Here is a 26,151-nt window from a genome sequence, read left to right on the forward strand (position 1 = left end):
ATTGTTTGTTACTGAAAACCTATGTGGTGTTATAGCTTCCTTCCTCTTTTTACTGTATAAATCTCTTGTATTGCTCTTGAATTTTTAGGCACAACTGTTTACACGGTGGATGGGTATATGAAGGTAGGACAGGAGTTCATAGAATTTCCTATATATATTTTAAGATGTATTATACTTAACCAAATACCGTTTTTATTCTAAAATTATTTCATGTTATGGTAAGATTTACCTATATATATTTAAAGTTACAGTGTGTTTGACTGAAGTATATCAAGAAAGGCAAAATGGGATTGTACTTGGGAAACCATAGTAAGGTAAACAGAAAATCAGACTTCTGGGATTTGAAAGAAGAGTATTCTTAGTGCTTTGTGATAGTGAACTTGAGTTCATAAAATCGTGAAATGTGTGATGGAATTTAGACTTCTCACAGCGTAGAATTGCCATGGTGTGTGTACCCTGTTTTGTTTCATCATAATACTGATGATTTAACTTCATGTTAAATGTAGTTTTCACTTTTAGGTTTTAAGAAGTGAATCCTCTGTTTTCTGTTTTTCAGTGAATATCACCTCTGCCAGGCAATTAACCGGATGTAGTCGCTTCAGCCATATTTTCCCTTCATCTGCTTACCAGCACATTAAGATGCATAAGAGAATTCTGGGGCACTTGTCATCTGTCTACTGTGTAGCATTTGACCGAAGTGGGAGAAGAATTTTTACAGTGAGTTTAAAATTAATGATACTATAGCATATTAGAGATTTACAACAATGGAAGCTAGGCTTCATGGCATTGAATTATGCTTTGTAAGCAGTTCTTCCTTTTTAGACACAATGCATGCAAGAAAAGATGAGTGGAAATTGAAAATCTTTTCTCTTTCTACATAAATAAATGGATGAACTATAATTAACTCAATATTTGGGAAATCTAATTTAAAAAAAATAAATCTTCAGAAGGCCTTATATTCTAGAGGTGGTTAATTTATGTGAAACATGTTTATCTACTCAATTGGTTTCATTCCATTTTAGCAAACATTTATTAAAATGTATTTTCTATTGGTGCCAGTTCTGCTTAATTAATGATTACATCATCCTTATAGTTGAATAGTTGAACTACATGTTTAGTAATGAAGATTACAGTTATTGTATATATCTCTCTTTGAATTCAATAGTAATTATTTTTAAAATTGGACTTTTATTAACCAGATCATATTGTGTGCTTTTGAGCACAAAATAGTAGCACACTAATCTTTCCAAGTAAAGGCTTAGTCTCATTGTTTCAGTACCAAGTTAATGTAGAAGTGTAGGTAATAGCATACTTTTCTTTTTAAATTCCTAGGCTACAACAAAGGAAGTGGTTTCTATTTTGAGAAGTACAACTTCTTGGAGTTCATTACAGACTCTTCCATTGATGTTTTCATGACACAAAATGCATCACCTAAGTATATGGGTGTTGATGATGATGAGGATGATGATTTTCATCTTTTTATAAACAGATAATTATTAAATAGCTTATCTACCACAGTAGAATTGCTTTTTACTATTTAAAGCTCTTTTGAAGTTCTCAGTAGGAAGTTCCACATAATATTTTCCCCAGAGATTATTAACAAAGTCTCATGTTTGCATGTAGATTTTAGGTTAAAGTTTTAAGTATTTGTAGAGAAAAAAAAATTCAAGCAATTAAGAAAAAAGACTGTCAGGTATAAGGAAAGAAATAATGGCAGAGATAGTTAATGCCAAATCAGTTAAAAGTAAAAAAATATTTTGAGTTGTCAGGATTGGTAGTAGTTTTGAGGAGTTATTCATATATGCCATTATCAGTTTGGACAGTGCTTTGTCAGTGCTGTCATTTGGACATATTTTATATTTTCTACTCACTCCATGTTATATGAAGAAAAGAGACTAAAAAGAAAAGGCTTAGAAGTAACTTAATAAAATTCTCCTTTGTTTTTGCTTTTATTGTGGGGGGAGGGTGCAAATTTCTGCTTTATTGTAAATCTTCTGTCCTTTTGTGTTGCTGTAGGGTTCAGATGACTGTTTGGTGAAAATTTGGGCAACAGATGACGGGCGCCTTCTTGCTACACTTCGAGGGCACTCTGCTGAAATTTCTGACATGGCTGTTAACTATGAAAACACTCTCATTGCCGCAGGCAGCTGTGATAAAGTTGTAAGAGTGTGGTGTCTTCGAACTTGTGCACCAGTTGCAGTCCTTCAGGGACATTCAGCTTCTATTACTTCCATACAGGTAAGAAAAATAAAAAGATACCTCTAGTAGATGTAATAAGAATGAGAATTCTCTTGTTTTTTGTTACATCGTGTGGATTATACAAAGAATGGCAACAGAAAAATATTGATCTCTTAAGGGCTTTGTCCCTACCTTGCAGACAGGTATTTTTTAAAGTTCCCTTTTCATATAAATCTGTTCCCTTTAGAAATAAGTAAAAAGGTCATTGAAAAGGTTTTTCAAGTGCAGTGTAAGACATCTTCTTTATCTCATTTGTATTTGTGAAGAAGGGAAAAGACTTGGAATTGCCTTAAGGAACAACACCAGTACCTTTTAGGCAGGATATAAGTAGCTTCTAATTTGAATATTGGCATACTTTGTGTTAATATTTAATACAAAATGTTTATCAGTTCAGATTGTGTGTGTGTGTGTGTGTGTGTGTGTGTGTGTATGCATAGTTTAATATTAGGGAAATTTTTATTCTTAGTTTCAGTCATTTCTTATTTCAGCTTGATGTTTGACATACAAAACATTGAGTTTTTAAATATTTGTCCATATAGTGTTTTTACCAGATATTGGTAGTATAAGTCCTGGATACTCCCCAAAGAACTTTGTTCTCTTCTTTGTGTTGACAGAAAAACAGAGGAATCCTTCTGACACTGTCTTTTATTTTGGGCAAGGAGATCACTTTTGCGGATGAGATAATTACTCCCATTCACTTTTCTTTGTTCTTTAATCACTAATAAATATGCCAGTCATTTTTTGTGTGTTATTTAAACAATATATCACCTGTTTATGAGGGCCTAGCAGGAATTGGATTCAACATATATTGAATTTGAACATTTTTATGTCAAATTTTTGATGAGTTGAAATTACTTTTTGGATTTTGTTTTGGGATATTACTAGTTACTTGTGTTCCCACAATCCTATCTGACAGACTGTTTCTGGAATTTGGAGATAGTCTCATACAATATAAAAAATATGAATATTTGTTTATACTGGAAATGTTTATGGAACTGTTTGGCTCCTTCATAGTTTAATTTGCTAGTTTCTGTCTAATTTGATTTATGTGTGTAAGTGCCCTAGAGATCCATGGACGTCTTTGTTTTGTTTTGTTTTGTTTTATTTTGTTTTTGTGGTACGCGGGCTTCTCAGTGTTGTGGCCTCTCCTGTTGCGGAGCACAGGCTCCGGACGTGCAGGCTCAGCAGCCATGGCTCACAGGCCTAGCCACTCCACGGCATGTGTGATCTTCCCGGACCAGGGCATGAACCCGTGTCCCCTGCATTGGCAGGCAGACTCTCAGCCACTGCACCACCAGGGAAGCCCTGTTTTGTTTTGTTTTTGTATGGACCTCTTTTCTTTAACATTCTTTCCCTTACTGATCTCATCAACTCTCATGGCTTTAAATTTCATCTTGTATGCTGATGACTCCAAACTTGTATTTCCATCTTGGGGCCTATCTTTTAGCTCCATACTTGTACATTCAACTATCTACTTGGCATCATCACATGAATGTCTACGAGGCATCTCAAACTCAACATCTTCAAAACTTAACCCCTGTCTTCCTTCCTCAGATTTACTCCTCCCAAAGCTTTCCCCATCTAAACAAATGACAGTTTCATCCTTCCAATTGCTCAGAGTAGTCATCCCTGACTTTTTGTTTCTCATAGCCCATATCTAACTTGTTAGCAAATCATGTTGGCTCTACCCTCAAAATATATCCAGAATCTGAACAAATTCTCATGACCTCTATCATTACTACCCTATTTCAAATTACTATCATCTGTGACCTAGATTTTGGAAACAGACTTCTAACTGGTCTTCCTACTTCTTCCCATCCCTCTTTTCTGTCCCAGTCTAGCCTCTGTGTAGCTGAATGAGTGATTTTACGATGGAAGTTTAAAAAAAACAAAGTTAAATCATGTCACTGATGCTCAGAACCTTTAATAGCCTCCAAATTCAGAGTTAAAGCTGAAGATTTTACAATGACCCACAAAGCCTTACATACTCAGCCTCTTGCTCTCTTTGACCTTATCTCCTACTACTTATGTCCTGTTCTCATTCTGCTTTAGCTGCTTTTTTAGACCACTCTAGCTACACTCCTGTCTTTGCTCTTGCTGTTTCATGTCTCTAAAATGGTCCTCTTTGGATAGTCACATGGTTTATTCCCTTACTTTCTAAGTGATGGAAATGTCTGTCACTTTTCCAGGGAGACCTCCTCTGACAAACTTACCACTCTAAAATTGTAAATCATTACCTCCCCAGCACTCTTTCATTTTTGTTCATAGTAATGATAATTTAGCATGCATTCTGTATGCTTTATTCTTTGCTAATTGACTGTCTCTGTTAACATCATAGTGTATTATTATTCTCTCAGTTTCTTTCTTTCTTTTTTAATAAAATTGAGGTAAAATGGTATGATGTTAATAGTGGTTGCCTCTGGGTAGTGGGATTATAAATAGCTTTTATTCTGTTTTTCTATATTTTCTAACTTTTCTTCAATAACTGTGTATTAATTTGTATTCAGAAATGCACATATGTGTTTTTATAATCTTAAACATGATTTCTCATTTAAAAACAATCCAGTTAAGGTACATTAATGGACTGAATTCCCCTTTGTGATTGAAACATTTTAAATATGAGCATAATAAAGGTTTTAGTGATTCTTCAAACTTAATAAAATCATTACATTTCATATTTTATTTTCTCATTCCTATAGATCCTAGATCAGCAAATTTACAGGCCAGATAGTAAATATATTAGGCTTTGAAGGCCATATGGTCTCTGCAGCAGCTACTTAACTCTGCCTTTGCAATGCAGAAGCAATCATAGACAGTGTAAGGTGACTGTGTTCCAATAAAACTTTATTTACAGAAATGGGCAGGAAGCTGGATTTGGTGTGTGGGCCTTAATTTGAAGACCCCTACTATGGATTGTGGATTAAGCTTTCTATTGCATGCTTCTCTGTCAGAAATGAAAATATAAGCAGACTACCTGAGTACTGGTTTCTTTAATGTTCATCAACTATTAATGGATAATATTAATTGATATTTTTTGTTTGATTTAAACTCTGTAGTCTTTAGAAGTTCTGTGCTTCCAAAAAGAAAACTAAATAAATGACTTCTAATATCTATAATGATCATTTTCTTTTGATTTGAGTTTAAAATTTATTCAAATCCAATGATCCTTGATTTTCATCTCATTAGAAGGTATTCATTATGTTTATTTGGGATTTTAATTTTTTTTAAATTTTTTATTTAATTTTTATTTATTTATTTATTTATTTATTTATTTATTTATTTTCCATTTTTTTTATTAGTTTCTGCTTTATAACAAAGTGAATCAGTCATACATATACATCTGTTCCCACATCCCCTCCCTCATGCATCTCCCTCCCTCCCACCCTCCCCATCCCTCCCCTCCAGGCAGTCACAAAGCACCGAGCTGATCTCCCTGTGCTCTGCGGCTGCTTCCCACTATCTATCTACCCTACGTTTGGTAGTGTATATATGTCCATGCCTCTCTTTCGCTTTGTCACAGCTTACCCTTCCCCCTCCCCATATCCTCAAGTCCATTCTCAAGTAGGTCTGTGTCTTTATTCCCGTTTTACCCCTAGGTTCTTCATGACATTTTTTTTTCTTATATTCCATATATATGAGTTAGCATACGGTATTTGTCTTTCTCTTTCTGACTTACTTCACTCTGTATGACAGACTCTAGGTCTATCCACCTCATTACAAATAGCTCAGTTTCGTTTCTTTTTATGGCTGAGTAATATTCCATTGTATATATGTGCCACATCTTCTTTATCCATTCATCCGATGATGGACACTTAGGTTGTTTCCAGCTCCGGGCTATTGTGAATAGAGCTGCAATGAACATTTTGGTACATGTCTCTTTTTGAATTATGGTTTTCTCAGGGTATATGCCTAGTAGTGGGATTGCTGGATCATATGGTAGTTCTATTTTTAGTTTTTTAAGGAACCTCCATACTGTTCTCCATAGTGGCTGTACCAATTCACATTCCCACCAGCAGTGCAAGAGTGTTCCCTTTTCTCCACACCCTCTCCAGCATTTATTGTTTCTAGATTTCTTGATGATGGCCATTCTGACTGGTGTGAGATGATATCTCATTGTAGTTTTGATTTGCATTTCTCTAATGATTAATGATGTTGAGCATTCTTTCATGTGTTTGTTGGCAGTCTGTATATCTTCTTTGGAGAAATGCCTATTTAAGTCTTCTGCCCATTTTTGGATTGGGTTGTTTGTTTTTTTGCTATTGAGCTGCATGAGCTGTTTATAAATTTTGGAGATTAATCCTTTGTCAGTTGCTTCATTTGCAAATATTTTCTCCCATTCTGAGGGTTGTCTTTTGGTCTTGTTTATGGTTTCCTTTGCTGTGCAAAAGCTTTGAAGTTTCATTAGGTCCCATGTGTTTATCTTTGTTTTTATTTCCATTTCTCTAGGAGGTGGGTCCAAAAGGATCTTGCTGTGATTTATGTCATAGAGTGTTCTACCTATGTTTTCCTCTAAGAGTTTGATAGCTTCTGGCCTTACATTTAGGTCTTTAATCCATTTTGAGCTTATTTTTGTGTATGGTGTTAGGGAATGATCTAATCTCATACTTTTACATGTCCCTGTCCAGTTTTCCCAGCACCACTTATTGAAGAGGCTGTCCTTTCTCCACTGTACATTCCTGCCTCCTTTATCAAAGATAAGTTGGCCATATGTGCGTGGGTTTATCTCTGGGCTTTCTATCCTGATCCACTGATCTATCTTTCTGTTTTTATGCCAGTACCACACTGTCTTAATTACTGTAGCTTTGTAGTATAGTCTGAAGTCAGGGAGCCTGATTCCTCCAGCTCCTTTTTTCGTTCTCAAGATTGCTTTGGCTATTCGGGGTCTTTTGTTTTTCCAAAAAAATTTTGAAATTTTTTGTTCTAGTTCTGTGAAAAATGCCAGTGGTAGTTTGATAGGGATTGCATTGAATCTGTAGATTGCTTTGGGTAGTAGATTCATTTTCACAATATTGATTCTTCCAATCCAGGAGCATGGTATATCTCTCCATCTGTTTGTATCATCTTTAATTTCTTTCATCAGTGTCTTATAATTTTCTGCATACAGGTCTTTTGTCTCCTTAGGTAGGTTTATTCCTAGATATTTTTTTCTTTTTGTTGCGATGGTAAATGGGAGTGTTTTCTTGATTTCATTTTCAGATTTTTCATCATTAGTGTACAGCAATGCCAGAGATTTCTGTACATTAATTTTGTAACCTGCTACTTTACCAAATTCATTGATTAGCTCTAGTAGTTTTTCGGTAGCATCTTTAGGATTCTCTATGTATAGTATCATGTCATCTGCAAACAATGACAGCTTTACTTCTTCTTTTCCGATTTGGATTCCTTTTATTTCCTTTTCTTCTCTGATTGCTGTGGCTAAAACTTCCAAAACTAGGTTGGATAAGAGTGGTGAGAGTGGGCAGCCTTGTCTTGTTCCTGATCTTAGTGGAAATGGTTTCAGTTTCTCACCATTGAGGACAATGTTGGCTGTGGCTTTGTCATATATGGCCTTTATTATGTTGAGGAAAGATCCCTCTATGCCTAATTTCTGCAGGGTTTTTATCATAAATGGGTGTTGAATTTTGTCGAAAGCTTTCTCTGCATCTATTGAGATGATCATATGGTTTTTCTCCTTCAACTTGTTAATATGGTGTATCACATTGATTGATTTGCGTATATTGAAGAATCCTTGCATTCCTGGAATAAACCCCACTTGATCATGGTGTATGATCCTTTTAATGTGCTGTTGGATTCTGTTTGCTAGTATTTTGTTGAGGATTTTTGCATCTATGTTCATCAGTGATATTGGCCTGTAGTTTTCTTTCTTTGTGACATCCTTGCCTGGTTTTGGTATCAAGGTGATGGTGGCCTTGTAGAATGAGTTTGGGAGTGTTCCTTCCTCTGAAATTGTTTGGAAGAGTTTGAGAAGGATGGGTGTTAGCTCTTCTCTAAATGTTTGATAGAATTCGCCTGTGAAGCCATCTGGTCCTGGGCTTTTGTTTGATGGAAGATTTGTAATCACAGTTTCAATTTCAGTGCTTGTGATTGGTCTGTTCATATTTTCTATTTCCTCCTGAGTCAGTCTTGGCAGGTTGTGCATTTCTAAGAATTTGTCCATTTCTTCCAGGTTGGCCATTTTATTGGCATAGAGTTGCTTGTAGTAATCTCTCATGATCTTTTGTATTTCTGCAGTGTCAGTTGTTACTTCTCCTTTTTCATTTCTAATTCTATTGATTTGAGTCTTCTCCCTTCTTTTCTTGATGAGTCTGGCTAATGGTTTGTCAATTTTGTTTATCTTCTCAAAGAACCAACTTTTACTTTGGTTGATCTTTGCTATCGTTTCCTTCATTTCTTTTTCATTTATTTCTGATCTGATCTTCATGATTTCTTTCCTTCTGCTAGCTTTGGGGGTTTTTTGTTCTTCTTTCTCTAATTGCTTTAGGTGCAGGGTCAGGTTGTTTACTCGAAATGTTTCCTGTTTCTTAAGGTGGGATTGTATTGCTATAAACTTCCCCCTTAGAACTGCTTTTGCTGCATCCCATAGGTTTTGGGTTGTCGTGTCTCCATTGTCATTTGTTTCTAGGTATTTTTTAATTTCCTCTCTGATTTCTTCAGTGATCACTTCGTTATTGAGTAGTGTATTGTTTAGCCTCCATGTGTTTGTATTTTTTACAGATCTTTTCCTGTAATTGATGTCTAGTCTCATAGCATTGTGGTCGGAAAAGATACTTGATACAATTTCAATTTTCTTAAATTTACCAAGGCTGGATTTGTGACCCAAGATATGATCTATCCTGGAGAATGTTCCATGAGCACTTGAGAAAAATGTGTATTCTGTTGTTTTTGGATGAAATGTCCTATAAATATCAACTAAGTCCATCTTGTTTAATGTATCATTTAAAGCTTGTGTTTCCTTATTTATTTTCATTTTGGACGATGTGTCCATTGGTGAAAGTGGGGTGTTAAAGTCCCCTACTATGATTGTGTTACTGTCGATTTCCCCTTTTATGGATGTTAGTATTTGCCTTATGTATTGAGGTGCTCCTATGTTGGGTGCATAAATATTTACAATTGTTATATCTTCTTCTTGGATCGATCCCTTGATCATTATGTAGTGTCCTTCTTTGTCTCTTCTAATAGTCTTTATTTTAAAGTCTATTTTGTCTGATATAAGAATTGCTACTCCAGCTTTCTTTTGATTTCCATTTGCATGGAATATCTTTTTCCATCCCCTTACTTTCAATCTGTATGTGTCTTTAGGTCTGAAGTGGGTCTCTTGTAGACAGCATATATATGGGTCTTGTTTTTGTATCCATTCAGCCACTCTGTGTCTTTTGGTGGGAGCATTTAGTCCATTTACATCTAAGGTAATTATTGATATGTATGTTCCTATTCCCATTTCCTTAATTGCTTTGGGTTCGTTATTGTAGGTATATTCCTTCTGTTGTGTTTCTTGCCTAGAGAAGTTCCTTTAGCATTTGTTGTAAAGCTGGTTTGGTGGTGCTGAACTCTCTCAGCTTTTGCTTGTCTGTAAAGGTTTTAATTTCTCCATCAAATGTGAATGAGATCCTTGCTGGGTAGAGTAATCTTGGCTGCAGGTTTCTCTCCTTCATCACTTTAATTATGTCCTGCCACTCCCTTCTGGCTTGTAGAGTTTCTGCTGAGAGATCAGCTGTTAACCTGATGGGGATTCCCTTGTGTGTTATTTGTTGTTTTTCCCTTGCTGCTTTTAATATGATTTCTTTGTGTTTAATTTTTGACAGTTTGATTAATATGTGTCTTGGTGTATTTCTCCTTGGATTTATTCTGTATGGGACTCTCTGTGCCTCCTGGACTTGATTAACTATTTCCTTTCCCATATTGTGGAAGTTTTCAACTATAATCTCTTCAAATATTTTCTCAGTCCCTTTCTTTTTCTCTTCTTCTTCTGGAACCCCTATAATTCGAATGTTGGTGCGTTTAATGTTGTCCCAGAGGTCTCTGAGACTGTCCTCTGTTCTTTTCATTCTTTTTTCTTTATTTTGCTCTGCATCAGTTATTTCCACTATTTTTTCTTCCACCTCACTTATCCGTTCTTCTGCCTCAGTTATTCTGCTATTGATCCCATCTAGAGTATTTTTTATTTCATGTATTGTGTTTTTAATCGATGCTTGATTCATCTTTAGTTCTTCTAGGTCCTTGTTAACTGTTTCTTGCATTTTGTCTATTCTATTTCCAAGATTTTGGATCATCTTTACCATCATTATTCTGAATTCTTTTTCAGGTAGACTGCCTATTACCTCTTCATTTGTTAGGTCTGGTAGGTTTTTATCTTGCTCCTTCACCTGCTGTGTGTTTTTCTGTCTTCTCATTTTGCTTATGTTACTGTGTTTGGGGTCTCCTTTTTGCAGGCTGCAGATTCGTAGTTCCCGTTGTTTTTGGTGTCTGACCCCAGTGGCTAAGGTTGTTTCAGTAGGTTGTATAGGCTTCCTGGTGGGGGGACTAATGCCTGTGTTCTGGTGGTTGAGGCTCGATCTTGTCTTTCTGGTGGACAGGTCCACGTCTGGTGGTGTGTTTTGGGGTGCCTATGGCCTTATTATGTTTTTAGGTAGCTTCTCTGCTAATGGGTGGGGTTGTGTTCCTGCCTTGCTAGTTGCTTGGCATAGGGTGACCAGCACTGTAGCTTGCTGGTCGTTGAGTGAAGCTGGGTGCTGGTGTTGGGATGGAGATCTCTGGGAGATTTTCGCTGCTTGATATTATGTGGAGCTGGGAGGTCTCTTGTGGACCCGTGTCCTGAAGTTGGCTCTCCCACTTCAGAGGCACAGCACTGGCTCCTGGCTGCAGCACCAAGAGCCTTTCAACCACCCAGCTCAGAATAACACGGAGAAAAAGCAGAAAGAAAGAATTAGTAGAAGAAAGAAAGAGAGAGGGAAAGAAAGGAAGAAGGGAAGAAAGGAAGGAAAGAAAGAAGGAAAGAAAGGAGGGAGGGAGGGAGCAATGAAAGCAAAAGGAAGAGTGAATGGAAGAAGGTAGGGAGGGAGGGAGGAAGGAAAGAAAGAAAGAAAGACAGGAGGGAGGGAGGGAGGAAGGAAAGAAAAAGAAAGTGGAAAGAAGAAGGGTGGGAGGGAGGGAGGAAAGAAAAAGAAAGAAGGAAAGGAAGAGCGGAGGGAGGGAGGGAGGAAGGGAAGGTAGGAAAAAAAGAAAGAGCAGGTAAAGTAAAATAGAATAAAGTATGAAATATAGTAGCGTTATTAAAATTAGAAAGTAATTATTGAAAAAAAAAAAAAAAACGGACCGATAGAACCCTGGGACATATGGTGGAAGCAAAGCTATACAGAGAGAATCTTACACAGAAGATTACACATACACATTCACAAAAAGAGAGCAGGGGGAAAAATAAAAAATCTTGCTCTCCAAGCCCACCTCCTCAATTTGGGATAATTCGTTGTAAAAAGAGGAAAAGGGCAAGAAGTCTGAAATCTTGCTCTCTAAGTCCACCTCCTTACTTTGGAATAATTCGTTGTAAAAAGAGGAAAAGGGGGGAAAGTCTTAAATCTTGTCCTCAAAGTCCACTTCCTCAATTTGGGATGATTCGCTGTCCATTCATGCACTCCACAGACGCAGGGCACATCAAATGGACCGTGGAGCTTTAATCCGCTCCCTCCGAGGCTGCACAGAGAGATTTCCCTGACTCTGCTCTCGCAGCTCCCGGGTCTCAGCCTTGGACCTGGCCCCGCCTCTGTGCGTAGGTCGCCGGAGGGCGTCCGTTCTTCGCTCAGACAGGACGGGTTTAAAGGAGCCGCTGATTCGGGGGCTCTGGCTCACTCATGCAGAGGGGAGGGAGGGGCGCGCAGTGTGGGGCGGGCCTGCGGCGGCAGAGGCCGGCGTGACATTGCAGCAGCCCGTGGCGCTCCGTGCGCTTTCCCGGGAAAGCCGTCCCTGGGTCTCGGGACCCCGGCAGTGGCGGGGTGCACAGGTCCCCCGGAAGGCGGGGCGGACAGTGACCCGCGCTCGCACACAGGCCCCGCGGCTGCGGCGGTGGCGGGCGGCGGCAGGCGGCGGCGGTGGCGGGCCGCGGGGGCGGCGGCGGGCGGCGGCAGGCGGTGGCGGGCCGCGGGGGCGGCGGCGGCGGCGGGCCGCGGCGGCGGCGGGCGGCGGCGGCGGGCCGCGGCGGCGGCGGCGTCGGCGGGCCGCGGCGGCGGCGGGCGGCGTCGGGCGGTGGGCGGCGGCGGGCCGCGGCGGCGGCGGGCGGTGTCGGGCGGTGGGCGGCGGCGGCGGCGGCGGCGGCCCACGCCCGTCTCCGAGGTCCACGCCTTACCCGCAGCTCGCGCCTCTCTCCAGCGCTTCCCTAAGCAGCCCTTTTAATGCCCTCTCCTCGCACACCAGGAAACGAAAGTGAAAGTGAAAAAAGACTCTTGCCTCTTCAGCAACTCCAGACCCTTTCCCCGGACTCCCTCCGGGCTAACCGTGGTGCACTAACCCCTTCAGGCTCTCTTCCTGCCGCCAGCCCCAGTCCTCTCCCTGCGCTCCGACTGAAAGCCGATACCCGAGCCTCAGCTCCCAGCCCCGCCCGCCACGGCGGCCGAGCAGACAAGCCTCTCGGGCTGGTGTGTGCCTGAGGGCACCGATCCTCTGTGCCGGAATCTCTCCGCTTTGCCCTCCACACCCCTGTTGCTGTGCTCTCCTCCGCTACTCCGAAGCTTTCCCCCTCCGCCACCTGCAGTCTCCGCCCGCGAAGGGGCTTGCAGTGTGTAGAAACCTTCCCTCCTTCACGGCTCCCTCCCACTGGTGCAGGTCCCGTCCCTATCCTATTGTCTCTGTTTATTCTTTTTTTCTTTTGCCCTACCCAGGTATGTGGGGAGTTTCTTGCCTTTTAGGGGGTCTGAGGTCTTCTGTCAGCGTTCAGTAGGTGTTCTGTAGGAGTTGTTCCACGTGTAGATGAATTTCTGATGTATCTGTGGGGAGGAAGGTGATCTCCGCGTCTTACTCTTCCGCCATCTTCCTCCGGGCCAATTTTTATTTATTTATTTGCCATGCTGAGTGGCTTGCAGGACCTTAGTTCCCCGACCAAGAATTGAACCTGGGCCATGGCAGTGAAAGCTCCGAGTCCTAACCACTGGACTGTCAGGGAAATTCCTATTTGGGATTTTTAAAGCTCATGAGCATGCTAGAGACCCTGGTTTGATTTTCAACCTTTTCCTGTGTCCCAGGTATCAGGAACCTAGTTGGTTTTTCCCCTCTCTGATTCTCTTCTGAGGACCTGTAAAATACTGAAAGTTAGAGCCTGAGAATCCTACATGATAAAGACCATTGGATAGTAGTCATACTTTAAATTGGCAACTCAAGTATATTTTTTTAATCTCTTTTTTCCACAATGATACAAACACATCAGACCTATTTTATGTTATCCATTAAAACACGTGAAGATGATTTAAATTTAAGAATGGTGAAATTTCTATCATACTTCATTGAAATTAGAGTTTAAAGTAAAATGTTAAAACCCAATACTTAGACATTAACTTCCTTTTCACTGTTTTAGACTTACTTCTGATGCATGCCTTTTTCATGTGAACTATACAAATTTTATATGGTTGCTATATAAGTGTATATTCAGCAGATTTGTAATGGTTTAACTAGTAATGACTTTGTTTTTTTCTCCATTAAAAGTAGTAAAATAATAATATTAAAGTGTGATGTTGAATAATTTTAAAATAATTATCTTTAGGGCTAAAATATTTTATCCTAAATTCAATGAATGACTTTTCTAGTTTTTTGATATTTTCAATTTTTATAAGGTATTCATTAATCTAGGAAATTTAAATAAATAATTTCTTGAAACTGAAATTAAGCTTGAACATGAAAGGTTTCTATTTTAATTAATTTTTTTTTCCAGTTTTGTCCATCAACTAAAGGCACAACCAGATACCTCACTTCTACTGGTGCTGACGGAACTATCTGTTTCTGGCAATGGCATGTAAAAACAATGAAGTTTAAGTAAGTTTAAAGTTGGGTTAGAAATTTTTCTTTATCACCTTGAGAGATTCTTGATAGTCAATGTATGTAAGTATATAAATTTATATATGTATGAGTGTGTATGTACATATCCATACCTACTTCAATTTGATGTTAGATATTTTAGAATAAATTTTTTATGAAACCAATGTTGAAGAGACTAATTTATGCACAACATTTTGATAAGGAGTATTTCTTTCATTTCTTACTCTGGTAAGAACACTTTGAACTTTTCTTCATGATGGTAGTAAGTAACATCGTAATTTGTTTGTAAAGCTAACATAATAATACTGATAGCATAAAATATATTTGTAAGTTTAAATGTATTTTTAACTTCAATAATGGGAATAGTACTTACTGACTACTTCAGTTTTGTGGTTTCTATAATATTGATGATAAATCTGTCAATATCTAGCAGTATGCTAAAATTCTTGCACATTAAATGTACATGATGAAAAATAAAAACATTTTACTTTTCTCTTAGAGATCGCCCAGTGAAATTTACTGAGAGATCTAGACCTGGAGTTCAGATATCTTGTTCATCTTTCAGTTCTGGTATGTGTAAAAATTGAATGTTTTGAGTACCTAAAGTATTGAATAATCCAGTTATAAAAGATTTTTCAATTGTAAAATATTTTTTTAATTTTGTGGAGAAAAAATGCGTATGTTTGAGAATTAATGGAAACATGCTAAAAATGTGAACCATATGTTATAATAGACAGACTTTTGTAGACTCTAATTAACATGTAATAGATTTTGAGTTGTTTTCTTATTTACAATTAATATGTTTTTATATAATACAGAATTTAGTTGGTAAAAAGTACAGTCTTCCCCCAATACTCATACACAATTCAACACTAAAATTCTGCCCTGACTTTTCAGAAAACATGTACAGTGGCTCCATGTAAAAGACATGTTCACAGTATATAAACAGTGCTTTTCTACTACTAAGAATTATGTGATGGTTAACCTTTTCTTTTTTGTTGTGGTAAAATATAACACGAAATTTACCATTTTAAGAACATTTTTTAAGTGTACATTTCTGTGGCATTAAGTATATTCACATTGTTCTACATACATTACCACCATCCATCTCTAGAATTTTTTTCATCATCCCAAAAGCTGCTGAGTTTTCACACTCAACCACTGTAGCCACTATACAAAGAATTGTAGATATAGGTTATTTTATAAATAATTTTGGAACATTATGTTTTTACATAAAATATGAAGAAATGAATTCCTCAACGCCTTTAATGTTTATGATCCAAAGGCCTGTATTTAGTGTATAGTTGGTCGATTTTTATTGGGTGAATGGTATAGTTGTTCTTTAAATATTCCTCTTGTTTTTCTTGAATTTTACTTATTTTTCTTCAGAAATGTTAATATGTCTTTAATGGTTAGAAAATAACCTTATGTTTCTTGAAGGCTTTTTAATTAACAAGGTAACATATAACTAAGGGAGCCATCACAGGGTTTTTTAAATTCTTTGGTACAATGTTTGTTTGTTTTTTAATCCTCTAGGTGGTATGTTCATTACAACAGGTAGCACTGACCATGTGATTAGAATATATTATTTGGGTTCTGAGATCCCTGAGAAAATTGCTGAATTAGAGTCACATACGGTAAGAACAAAATTAGAAAATTAAATATGTTGCTTTCTTTTTAAACATCCCTGGAAAATTGGTTTTATTTCTTCTTTTCTGATCTCTACCCTAATTTAATATAGATTGGTACTGAAACCTATATGGTAAGATGTCTCTTTGGTAATGAAGATCAGTGTAAAATTCTGGATTTAGTATGGTTGTAGTATTTAAGACAATTTCTATCTGACTGTATGGGAAGGGAAAATATATATATATATATATATATATATATATATATATATATATATTACAGTAATAATTTACAAAAATCCTCTTCTAGCTTGCTTTATTTTATTAATTATATAAGTGTTTGTTACTTCGAAGTCTATACACTTATTAAAAGACACATTAAAGTATGTCTTAGGAAAAAAAATTCTTTTTACTGAATTTAGCTCATTGATCTTAGTTTGATTATTTTCAGAATGCCATCAGACTCCTGAAATCTAATCCCACTTAGTTATCAAAAACAGCCTTCCATACAGGGGACAATTTTATGCTGGGGTGACAGCCATTGGTGCCTGGCATTTTTCCTCCCAATCTCTTTCCACTCTCCTGTGACATTTTCAGGAATCTTGGAGCCACTACTGTTTATTCATATCCCTGTGTACCTTTCACTTCTTCCTTCAGTTTATTTCCTTACCTTCTCCAGGTAATTATTTACTGTTGAATATGGGAGTATTTCTGTTTCAGCTCACTGTATATCTCATGTTCCTCATTGTCAAAGCTGTATAGTCAGCATTTGAAAGTACTCAGCTTTACAAGTCTTACTGTTACTGTTCCTACTACTATTGACACTTGATTTGGAATAGTATTAGTACATATCAATAAAACACATAATTTTCCTGAAAGATGACTTTTAAAAAAAGATACTTTGTGAGTTCCAAAATCAATCATGTTCCCAAAATTTGTAGTAAAAGAGACCCCTGTTAGAAACCTTTTCCTTGAGCTTTTGGAAACACCCTCCTGCTTTTGTCTCACCATATAAACATAATTGGATATTCTCCTTATGAAAAGTTACTGAACCTAGCTGAGCTCTCACCTTGCTGTTACTTATTCCTAGATACTAAAATCCTGGAATATTATGTAAATTGTGAAAGAGAAAAACTTAGGAAATATATAAAGATCTCAATCTGAGACTATCCAGTAGGAAAAATCCACTTGTGCTAGAGCACACAAAGGAGGCATATTTACAGTTACCACCCAAGCAAGGTGTGTATACAGTTCAGTCAAATTTATTGAGAGCTGAGAGAGGAGGAGGTAATAAATGAATGGGAAATAATTGAGGGGGAAAAAGATGAAGAAACACTGATTGGTAGGTTTTTTGTTGGCAAGGGCCTAGCTAAGAAAAAAGTCAGAAAACTTAAACATTCCCTGTTGAAATCAGTGGCGGCTGTTAGTCATTGAAAGTAAGATGTCCTTCCAGAACATCTAAAATCAGTTATTGCAACTGGCAGTGAGAATCCCGAATCTGTCAGGTAAATACTCAGTGAAATCATGGTACAGTGTGAATCACAGATACGTCTGAACATATGAAGACGGTTTAACACGTTTTTAAAATGAAAAAAAATAATTAAATACGAAGACATTTAGTATCTGAGCTTTATATTAATAATTAAGTTCAGGGCTTCCCTGGTGGCGCAGTGGTTGAGAGTCCGCCTGCCAATGCAGGGGACACGGGTTCGTGCTCCAGTCTGGGAAGATACCACATGCTGCGGAGCAGCTGGGCCTGGGAGCCATGGCCGCTGAGCCTGTGCGTCCGGAGCCTGTGCTCCACAGCAGGAGAGGCCACAACAGTGAGAGGCCTGCCTACTGCAAAAAAAAAAAAAAAAAAAAAATTAAGTTCAAATAAAAAAAGAAAATTAATTAAAAAATTAAGTTCAAATGTAGTTCAATAATTGTGGTTTGTGAAAATGTTTACATTTGAAGGTGCATTACTATAATATAATCACTACAATGCACATTATACTTGTAAAAGTATAGTTTAGTCATTGTAAAGGAAGGTTCAAACAACAGTATCTAAATTATAGAACCTAAAGATGGTCAAATGAATTCATTGTAAAATAATTAAATAAACCATGTAAGAAACAAATTATTGATTTGTTTTCTAAAATTTAAAAAAAATGTTGTGAGGAACTTAATTCAACTACTATTAAATGAATTATTTTAAGTTGGCGTTTTAGATTAGTGTGCTGTCTTATTATGGGGGATATAATAAACTATCACCTATTCAGAACTATCTGTCTCTTGAGATTATGGTTTAGAAACAGGTTTGCTTATGTCTGGTTTTTCTCAAATTACTGCTGATAAGTATTCCTCCTTAGTTAATGTATTGTTTCAGCCTTCATTAATTTTTTAAAGAAAATTAGAGGGTTTTTTTAAAGAAAATTATAGCATTAAAAAATCTACTCCATGATACTTTCATATGTGAATATGACGGGAAGAGTACTTTATTCGTTTTAAAAATAAATTAATTCTAACCAAAAATCTATTGTTTTATGTTTTAGGACAAGGTTGTTGCTGTTCAGTTCTGTAACAATGGAGACAGGTAACTATGTAGTACATATCTGTATAAACAGATGTTTCACATATTTTATCTGTATTTCTTCAGAAAACACTACTTCTACTACATTTTTTTTTCTGTCCAGTCACTTAGGCTGAAAGCCCTTGTCTGTCTTTTTTTTTTTTTTTTTTTTTTTTTTTTTTGTGGTACACGGGCCTCTCACTGTTGTGGCCTCTCCCGTTGCGGAGCACAGGCTCTGGACATGCAGGCTCAGCGGCCATGGCTCACGGGCCCAGCCGCTCCATGGCATGTGGGATCTTCCCGGACCGGGGCATGAACCCGTGTCCCCTGCATCGGCAGGCAGACTCTCAACCACTGCGCCACCAGGGAAGCCCACCCTTGTCTGTCTTTGATGACATTCTTACCCCAGGTCTTCTAAGCTCCCATCCAAGTAGTAGCCATAGTCTCTCAGTTCTTCCTTTATTAGTGATTTTCCTTTTTCCATTTCTGTTATCTCACACCTTAGTCAAGAATTTCATTATTTGACCCATTATCTTCAGTTTTCTTTTCCCTTCTAAATGTATCTTGTCCATCTCTGTCAGATGAACATTGCCCTGTTCAGAAATCTTCAGTGTTTTCTCTTTGTTTATAGAATTCAAATGTTTTAGCCTGGCATTCAGAATTCTCTTCAACTTGACTTAGACCTACATTCTTTTCTTATCTACTATTCCCCATTTAAATACTTAGATCCAGCCCAATTGATTTAGTCATCATTATTATTACATCCCATATACATTCTCTTATCCATTCTTTCACTTATACTTTACCTCACACCAGAAATAATCATACCCTACTTCCTTTCACTCCTTTTCTATACCGCCTATGTCCTCCCTCTTCCTTCTGCTCTCCTTCCTTTTATTTTCCTTCTCCCTCCTGTCTCTTTTTCTTCTCTAAGTTCTATCTTCCTTTTAAGGTTCATACCCTACCTGAAGCCTTTCCTGACTGCTTGAGATTTTAGCTGTCTTTTCTTCCTTTGAGCATCTGTATCGCTTACTGTCTCTACTACTCATATGATACACAATTTCCTATGTCTGTAAACTCAGAAATTATATACAGGTATTCATGTACCCTCTCAAATGTCTGGTCCCCAGAAGGTGATAATCTTCTGCCCTGGTCTACAAATTGACCTAGAATAGATTTAAAAATTCAACCACGTAGCATAAATTTGTATCCTTATCTGTCTATATAGACTTTATGTGGGTGACCATGTTTTATTATTAAATATTTTTCAAACACTGGGTGATTACTATGATGAATGTGTTCATCTTTGTTAAATGCGAGAGTAAATAATGATGGTCCACAAAGAGTGATGTTTTTATTAGGAATGAGAAATCCTTAAAATAATTTTTAAGTTGGTTTATTGCACCCTACTGAGCTATACACTGGAAGGTTTGTACAGCTACTATTCTTTCATTCTAGGAGTATATGAATTTTTTTAATTCTTTGCCTTTTTCCTTAAATGAGAAACATTATTTTATCTTAATTAGTTATGTGGCCAGTAAATACATCAAAAGATGTCCAGTTTTACTAAAAATCAGAGAAATACAATTTAGAATAACAGTAACAATTTTTTTTCTTTCAGAATGACAAGATATTGAAGAATGATAACACCCAATATTGACAAGGGTTTAGGGAAAATAGACACTCCCCCACAACCTTGATGATACTGTAAATTGTTTTTTAAAAAAACTTTTCAGGGAAATAATTTGGCAGTATGTCAAAAGCTTTCAAAATGTGCCTATCCTGAAGGGGGAATATAAGGGAGAAAAGATTCAGGAAGAGAGTATAAATTCTTTCTGAAAGGGTCCTTTATACTGTTATACTAGGAAAATGTCATTGATTTGACAGCTCCCAGTGTGTGCATCTGTGACCAAACCGGAAGCTGAGACAGAATAAAGCTTTTCTTTCTTTAAAAAAAAAATGTGCCTACCCTTTGACTCAGCAAAGATATATATAAGGTTTTACAAGGATGTGTATAGAGATATTCATCACAACATTATTTATAATGGCAAAGACTGGAAACAGTAAAAATATTCATCATTAGGAGGTTGATTAAATAAATTTTGATACATCTGTATTGTTGAACATTTATTGAAAGTGATGGTAGTTTTTATATTTGTAAACATAGAAATATATTGACAAAATAGAGTTGACCCTTGAAAAGCATAGGTTTGAACTGTTCAGGTCCACTTATGCAGATTGTTTTTCAATAAATACATTAGAAAAAGTTTTGGAGATGTGTGACAATTTGAAAAAACTCAGACAAACCATGTAGCCTAGAAATATCAAAAAAATTAAGAGAAAGGTATGTCATGAATGTATAAAATATATGTAGATTCACATATAACACACAAAATAAGTGTTAGTCAAGTGTTTATGTTATTGGTAATTCTGCTCAACAGTAGGCTAATAGTATTTAACTTTGGGGGAGTCAAAATATACACGCAAAGTTTTAATTTTGTGGCAGTGTGGGGTTTGGTGCCTCTAATCCCTACATTGTTCAGGAGTCAAACTGTACACTTAAATTAAAGAAAAATATTATAAACATTATATGTAGTGTAATTCTATTTTCCTTAGGGGGAATATCTAAGTATATATATGTCTTTAATAAAGTCTGAAAGAATAGAAACTAAATTATGAACAGTGATAGATTTATGGGTTAATGAATGTATTTTTATAACAGTTTTATTGAGATATATTCCACATAAAATTCAATGTTTTTAGTATATTCACAGGGTTGTGCAACCTTCACTATGATCTATTTTATTTTATTATTTTTTAATCGAAGTATATTTAATTTATAATACTGTATTAGTTTCAGGTGTACAACATAGTGATTCAATATTTTTATAGATTATACTCCATTTAAGGTTATTATAAAATAATGGCTATATTTCTTCATGCTGTACCCTATATCCTTGTTGCTTATCTGTTTTATACATAGTAGTTTGTATCTCTGAATCCATAGCCCTAGAACATTGTCATCACCCTAAAAAGATTTCCCATATCATACCCTTTAGCTTTCAATCCCCAATCTTTTTACACCTCCACCTTCAGCTCTGAACAACCATTAATCCACCTTTTTGTTTTTATAGATTTGCCTATTCTGGATGTTTCATATTAATGGAATCATACAATATTTGGTCTTTTGTGACTTTTTCCACTTAGCATAATGTTTTCAAGATTCATCCATGTTGGAGCATGTATAAGAATTGGATTCCTTTTTGTGGCTGTCAAGCATTCGATTGTATGGATAGACAACATTTTGTTTATCCATTTATCAGTTGATCGACATTTGGGTTGTCACCACTTTTTGGCATATAATGAATAATGTCATAAATATTTGTGTACAAGTTTTTGTGTGGACTTATGTTTTCATTGCTCTTGTATATTTATGGGGGAGTAGAATTGCTGAGTCATATGGTACTGTTTATCATTTTGAGGAACTGCCAAACTGTTTTACAAAGTGTACCATTTTTATTCTCTGCAGAAGTATATGAGGATGAATGTATTACTTTTATAATTAGAAAAATAGTGATTTCCATTTTAGAGGGAGGTAATAAGGATATTTTAACTTTCTTTGCAGTTTAAGATTTGTTAGTGGAAGTAGAGATGGAACGGCAAGAATTTGGCAATATCAGCAACAAGAGTGGAAGAGTATAGTGCTAGATATGGCTACTAAAATGACTGGGTAAGATTGGATGTTAGATATTTTAGTGGTTCTCATATGGTATAGTATGTTTTACATTATTGAATTCTATTTAATAATGAAAATAAATATCTTTTTAATTTGGAGTTAATTGGTAGATGTGAAGTTTGCATCTGTATATAGTCTCTAAGCACTATTGCCTTTTGCTGTTGGTGGACAGATTGGATGATAGGAACATAGCTGACTCATTGAAAATTCTGGTCTCTTGTGATCCAAAGGTCTCTGTGCTTTACTAATGCCCATATTATCATTCTCTGCCCTGATTTTGTATGAGTCATTTCTTCTATCTATTTATACTATTTTCTACTTTGAGGATTGTCCCTATTAAATGTCATCATATGTTTAGATATTTCTCTGACATACTGAGGATACCTTTATGTTTCATATTGCTAACATTCCTACTTGACATTATAAATACAATTAATCAGAATTCTGTTTCATCATCTTCACTGTTCATTGGAAGATACATAATTCCTCTTTAGGATACTGCAATTCCTTTAGGGTATGACCGGGAAATTAATTATCTTCCCATTAATAACAATATAGAACCAACTTTGTGGTCATAGTCAGCTACTGATAATGTCATTCAATTAAAGCAACAGTTACTGAATTTCTTACTGCTTTTTTATAAGACCTTTTAGTTTCAAAAATGAATATTTAAGAATAAAGTGTCCATTATATGTTTTCTTCTTATTTTCTGGTAGCAAATCTAACCTTGTACTTTATTTTTCAAGGTATCTGCAGATTCCTTTCTAATTTCACTTTTTTGTTGTTCTCATGTAACTAACTATAATTTTTTTGTCATTTTGTGTTTTTTTTCCTCCCTAAAATAATCTTATGGTTATTGCCATATGTGTTACTCTTATTATTTTATTTCATGAATAGTTAAAAGTATAGTTTAGGAGTTTTTAATTTTAAAAATTGCATGCTCCTGGAGAGATTTTTGCCATAATTTGCTCTGTTAGATGCACCTTTGTTCAAAATTTATGAACCTGAAATCATTTTGTTTAGGAATAATTTGCCATCTGGAGAAGACAAGGTCACTAAACTTAAGGTGACTATGGTGGCTTGGGATCGCTATGATACCACAGTTATTACTGCAGTGAACAATTTCCTTTTGAAAGTATGGAATTCTATCACAGGCCAACTTCTTCATACTTTATCCGTAAGTATTCTATTTTTGGAATAATTAAAATGGTCACAAAGGGCATTATTCTAGAAGACAGGAAATTTCAGTGTTCTAGTTTACTTTCTATGGCTTACTGTCCTTTGGAGAAGTAATTATTCAAGTTACCTCTGTTGACATATCTACAAAATAGAGATGGCACATGGTGTAGCTGCTAAAAGCAAGTATGAAAACTTCTTAAGGTCCTTTCCAAGACTGATATTTATTTACACATTATGTTATCATATGTGGTCAAGGGTATGTAAGTTATTTTGTTTTTAACATGAGTTGGGATTTTTTGTTATTAATGTTTTAAGTGTAGAGCTGACTTTATTTTAACAAGGGTATCCTGTATTTTACCTTTGGGGATTAATTTATGCAAGAAGTAGAGGTAAGAGGAAGAAGTAGGAGAAAATGGTGTCTTTCCTTCTTTCTTTTAAAAAAAGGAATTTGTCCTAGTTGAACTATACTTAAAAGCCTATTTCCTATCAGCTTCAATAATCGATTCATAAGTACTTTCAGAAGGGCCAAGTCACTGCCATATGGTTTACACAGTAGTAAATGATAGGGACTAGATACCAATTCTCATGACTCATCTCTTTGTTGTATGCCATAGTATCATCCTTATTTGATGCCTATGTGAGATAATCTTTTCTAAGGCCTGTGAGGTTTCTAAAGATTTGTTTAATTTTGGCAGGATTTGCAGTTGATCTTTCATATACCTCCCAAGTCCTCCTTCCTAAGTAAAACCCTAACACTGTGTTAGGGGAGTTTTAGATTCTTCCTTTTATCTGTTAAATCAATGCTTATCTCATTCTGGCTTTCACTGTTCCCTGATACAAGTTTCTATTAATATGTGTGGAAAAACCTATACTGTTTGCTTTATTACTTACTAGGAAATGTTTGTGTATGTCAGCACAGTCCAATAAAAAATATAATATGAGCCATGTATATAATATTAATTTTCTTAGTAGCCACAATAAAAAAATAAAATGTAACAGGTAAAATTAATTTTAATAATATATTTTATTTAACCCAGTATATCTAAAATAGTAACATTTGAACATGTAGTTAATATGACATATTAATGAAATTGTTCACATTTTTTCATACTAAATCTTTGAAATCTAGTGTGTATTTTACAATTATAGAACATCTCAGTTTGCACTAGCCACATTTCAGATGCTTAGTAGCCACATGTGGCCAGTGGCTGCAGGTCTTTATCTCTAAAAATCACAGCTTCAAACGCCATGTTGTAGCCATTGGTTTTATAAAATTCCATCTTAATAAATATCTTAATTTAGAGTTCTCTTTAGTGGTACACTTCCCATGGGCTGACTCATGGGTCATCTGTTTCCAGTGAATTTTAATGAAGAAATTTTAGGACAGACTATTTTTAGTCCTTGTAACAGTCAAATCTGCTTAGTTTCGGTATAGAATTTATATATTATGTGTTAACAATTTGTATGTCAGGGTCTTAACTAGGGCATAAAGTTCTTCCATTCAGCAAATACTTACTGAGTATCCACTGTGCCAACCATTGAGTTAGGAGTAAATGTTAAATTAAAGGGTCCCCATCCTCCTGGAGTTTACAGCTTATAAATAATTTTTTTTAAAAAAAAGAAAGAAGCATTTAATAAATAAATGCTAAGAAAGAAAAGTGCAAAGCAGGTTTCTAATAGGATGACCAAACCTGGTCTGGCAGGGTCAGGAAAAGCTTCCTGAGGAAGTGAAGTTTGGGTTAAGATTTGTAGCTCTCAGCCTAGATGTCACCTCCTTGACAAGCCCTTCCCTGATCAAACAGTCTAGAGTAGCCTCCCAGTCATTGTCCTGCTTTATTTTCATCATAGTGTTTATCACTACCTGATATTTTCTTACTGTATTTTTTTGTTTGTTTATTTTCTGTCTCAGTATGGTCAATAAATATTTGGTAAATTACATATGTGAGAAGGTTGAAAGGTCCCTCTAAGAAGAGGGAAAAGCATGTACAAAGTTCTTGAGGTAGAAAGGAGGAGAAAGAAAGCCAATTTTTGGCTAAAGCACAGAAAGCAGAAAGAGTGTCACCCCATAGGACTGGAGAAATGGACAGGGGCCAGACCATACAAGGTCTTGCAGGATCTATCCTGAGACCAACAGGACACCATGAAAAGGTTTAAAAGCAAAGGAATAGCATGTGAATTTTGCTTTTGAAAAATACCCTGTAATTCTAGCAATAGAGTAGAGAGAATAGATTGGAATGAGATAAGAATGACTCTGGGTATACTGTAGGATTCTGTGATAGGATGGGCCATGATGATAATTTGGATTGTGTGGTAGTGGTGGAAATAGAGGTGTGCTTGATAAATAAAAATAGGGCAGATGATAAATGTTAAGACATGACTGAAGCTGACTAGGTTTTGTTTCCCATGACCCAGTGACTATATCATTTTGGCCAAAAATGCAAACCCCTATTTAAAAGCCTCTCTTTCCTAATGTACACTAATGTAGTTGTATCACTATCATTTGAGTTTGACAGTGTAATTTTATTATTTACTAATTAGGAAACTGAGAAAGTATTTACTATATCAAATTGGATATTCAACAAGAGATTTTGTTATGATAAATAAATAATTTTTTGGTAATCATTGGGAAAAAGTTTTGTGATCATATTTATTGTAATGGATTTTACCTCCTCATCTTCCACTTTTCATTTTGAGCCATTCTGAAGTTACTATTAGATTTTTGTCCATAATGGTGATATGGTAGGATACTCTATTTTTGTATACAATGGTTTGGGATAAAATGCACTTTTTAGGTTCACAATATA

At 36.1% G+C, this 26,151-nt stretch overlaps 1 protein-coding gene across 3 annotated transcripts in view; it reads left to right on the forward strand.

The window, feature by feature from the left end:
* The window catches only part of BRWD3 (bromodomain and WD repeat domain containing 3), a 128,301-nt gene that overhangs the window by 43,420 nt on the left and 58,730 nt on the right, over nucleotides 1–26,151 (forward strand). For 2 of the 3 annotated variants that reach the window (XM_060086358.1, XM_060086359.1), the window contains exons 7-14: nucleotides 557–717; nucleotides 2,017–2,238; nucleotides 14,150–14,250; nucleotides 14,753–14,823; nucleotides 15,790–15,890; nucleotides 18,416–18,456; nucleotides 22,058–22,162; nucleotides 23,192–23,345. In XM_060086358.1, coding sequence (XP_059942341.1) covers nucleotides 557–717; nucleotides 2,017–2,238; nucleotides 14,150–14,250; nucleotides 14,753–14,823; nucleotides 15,790–15,890; nucleotides 18,416–18,456; nucleotides 22,058–22,162; nucleotides 23,192–23,345 — 956 coding nt within the window. Of the gene's footprint in view, nucleotides 1–556; nucleotides 718–2,016; nucleotides 2,239–14,149; nucleotides 14,251–14,752; nucleotides 14,824–15,789; nucleotides 15,891–18,415; nucleotides 18,457–20,053; nucleotides 20,105–22,057; nucleotides 22,163–23,191; nucleotides 23,346–26,151 lie in introns of those variants that run through there. The other variant, XM_060086360.1, reaches the window with a different exon arrangement.

The sequence above is a fragment of the Mesoplodon densirostris genome, chromosome X (assembly GCF_025265405.1).
Source record: "Mesoplodon densirostris isolate mMesDen1 chromosome X, mMesDen1 primary haplotype, whole genome shotgun sequence".
Taxonomy (NCBI): domain Eukaryota; kingdom Metazoa; phylum Chordata; class Mammalia; order Artiodactyla; family Ziphiidae; genus Mesoplodon; species Mesoplodon densirostris.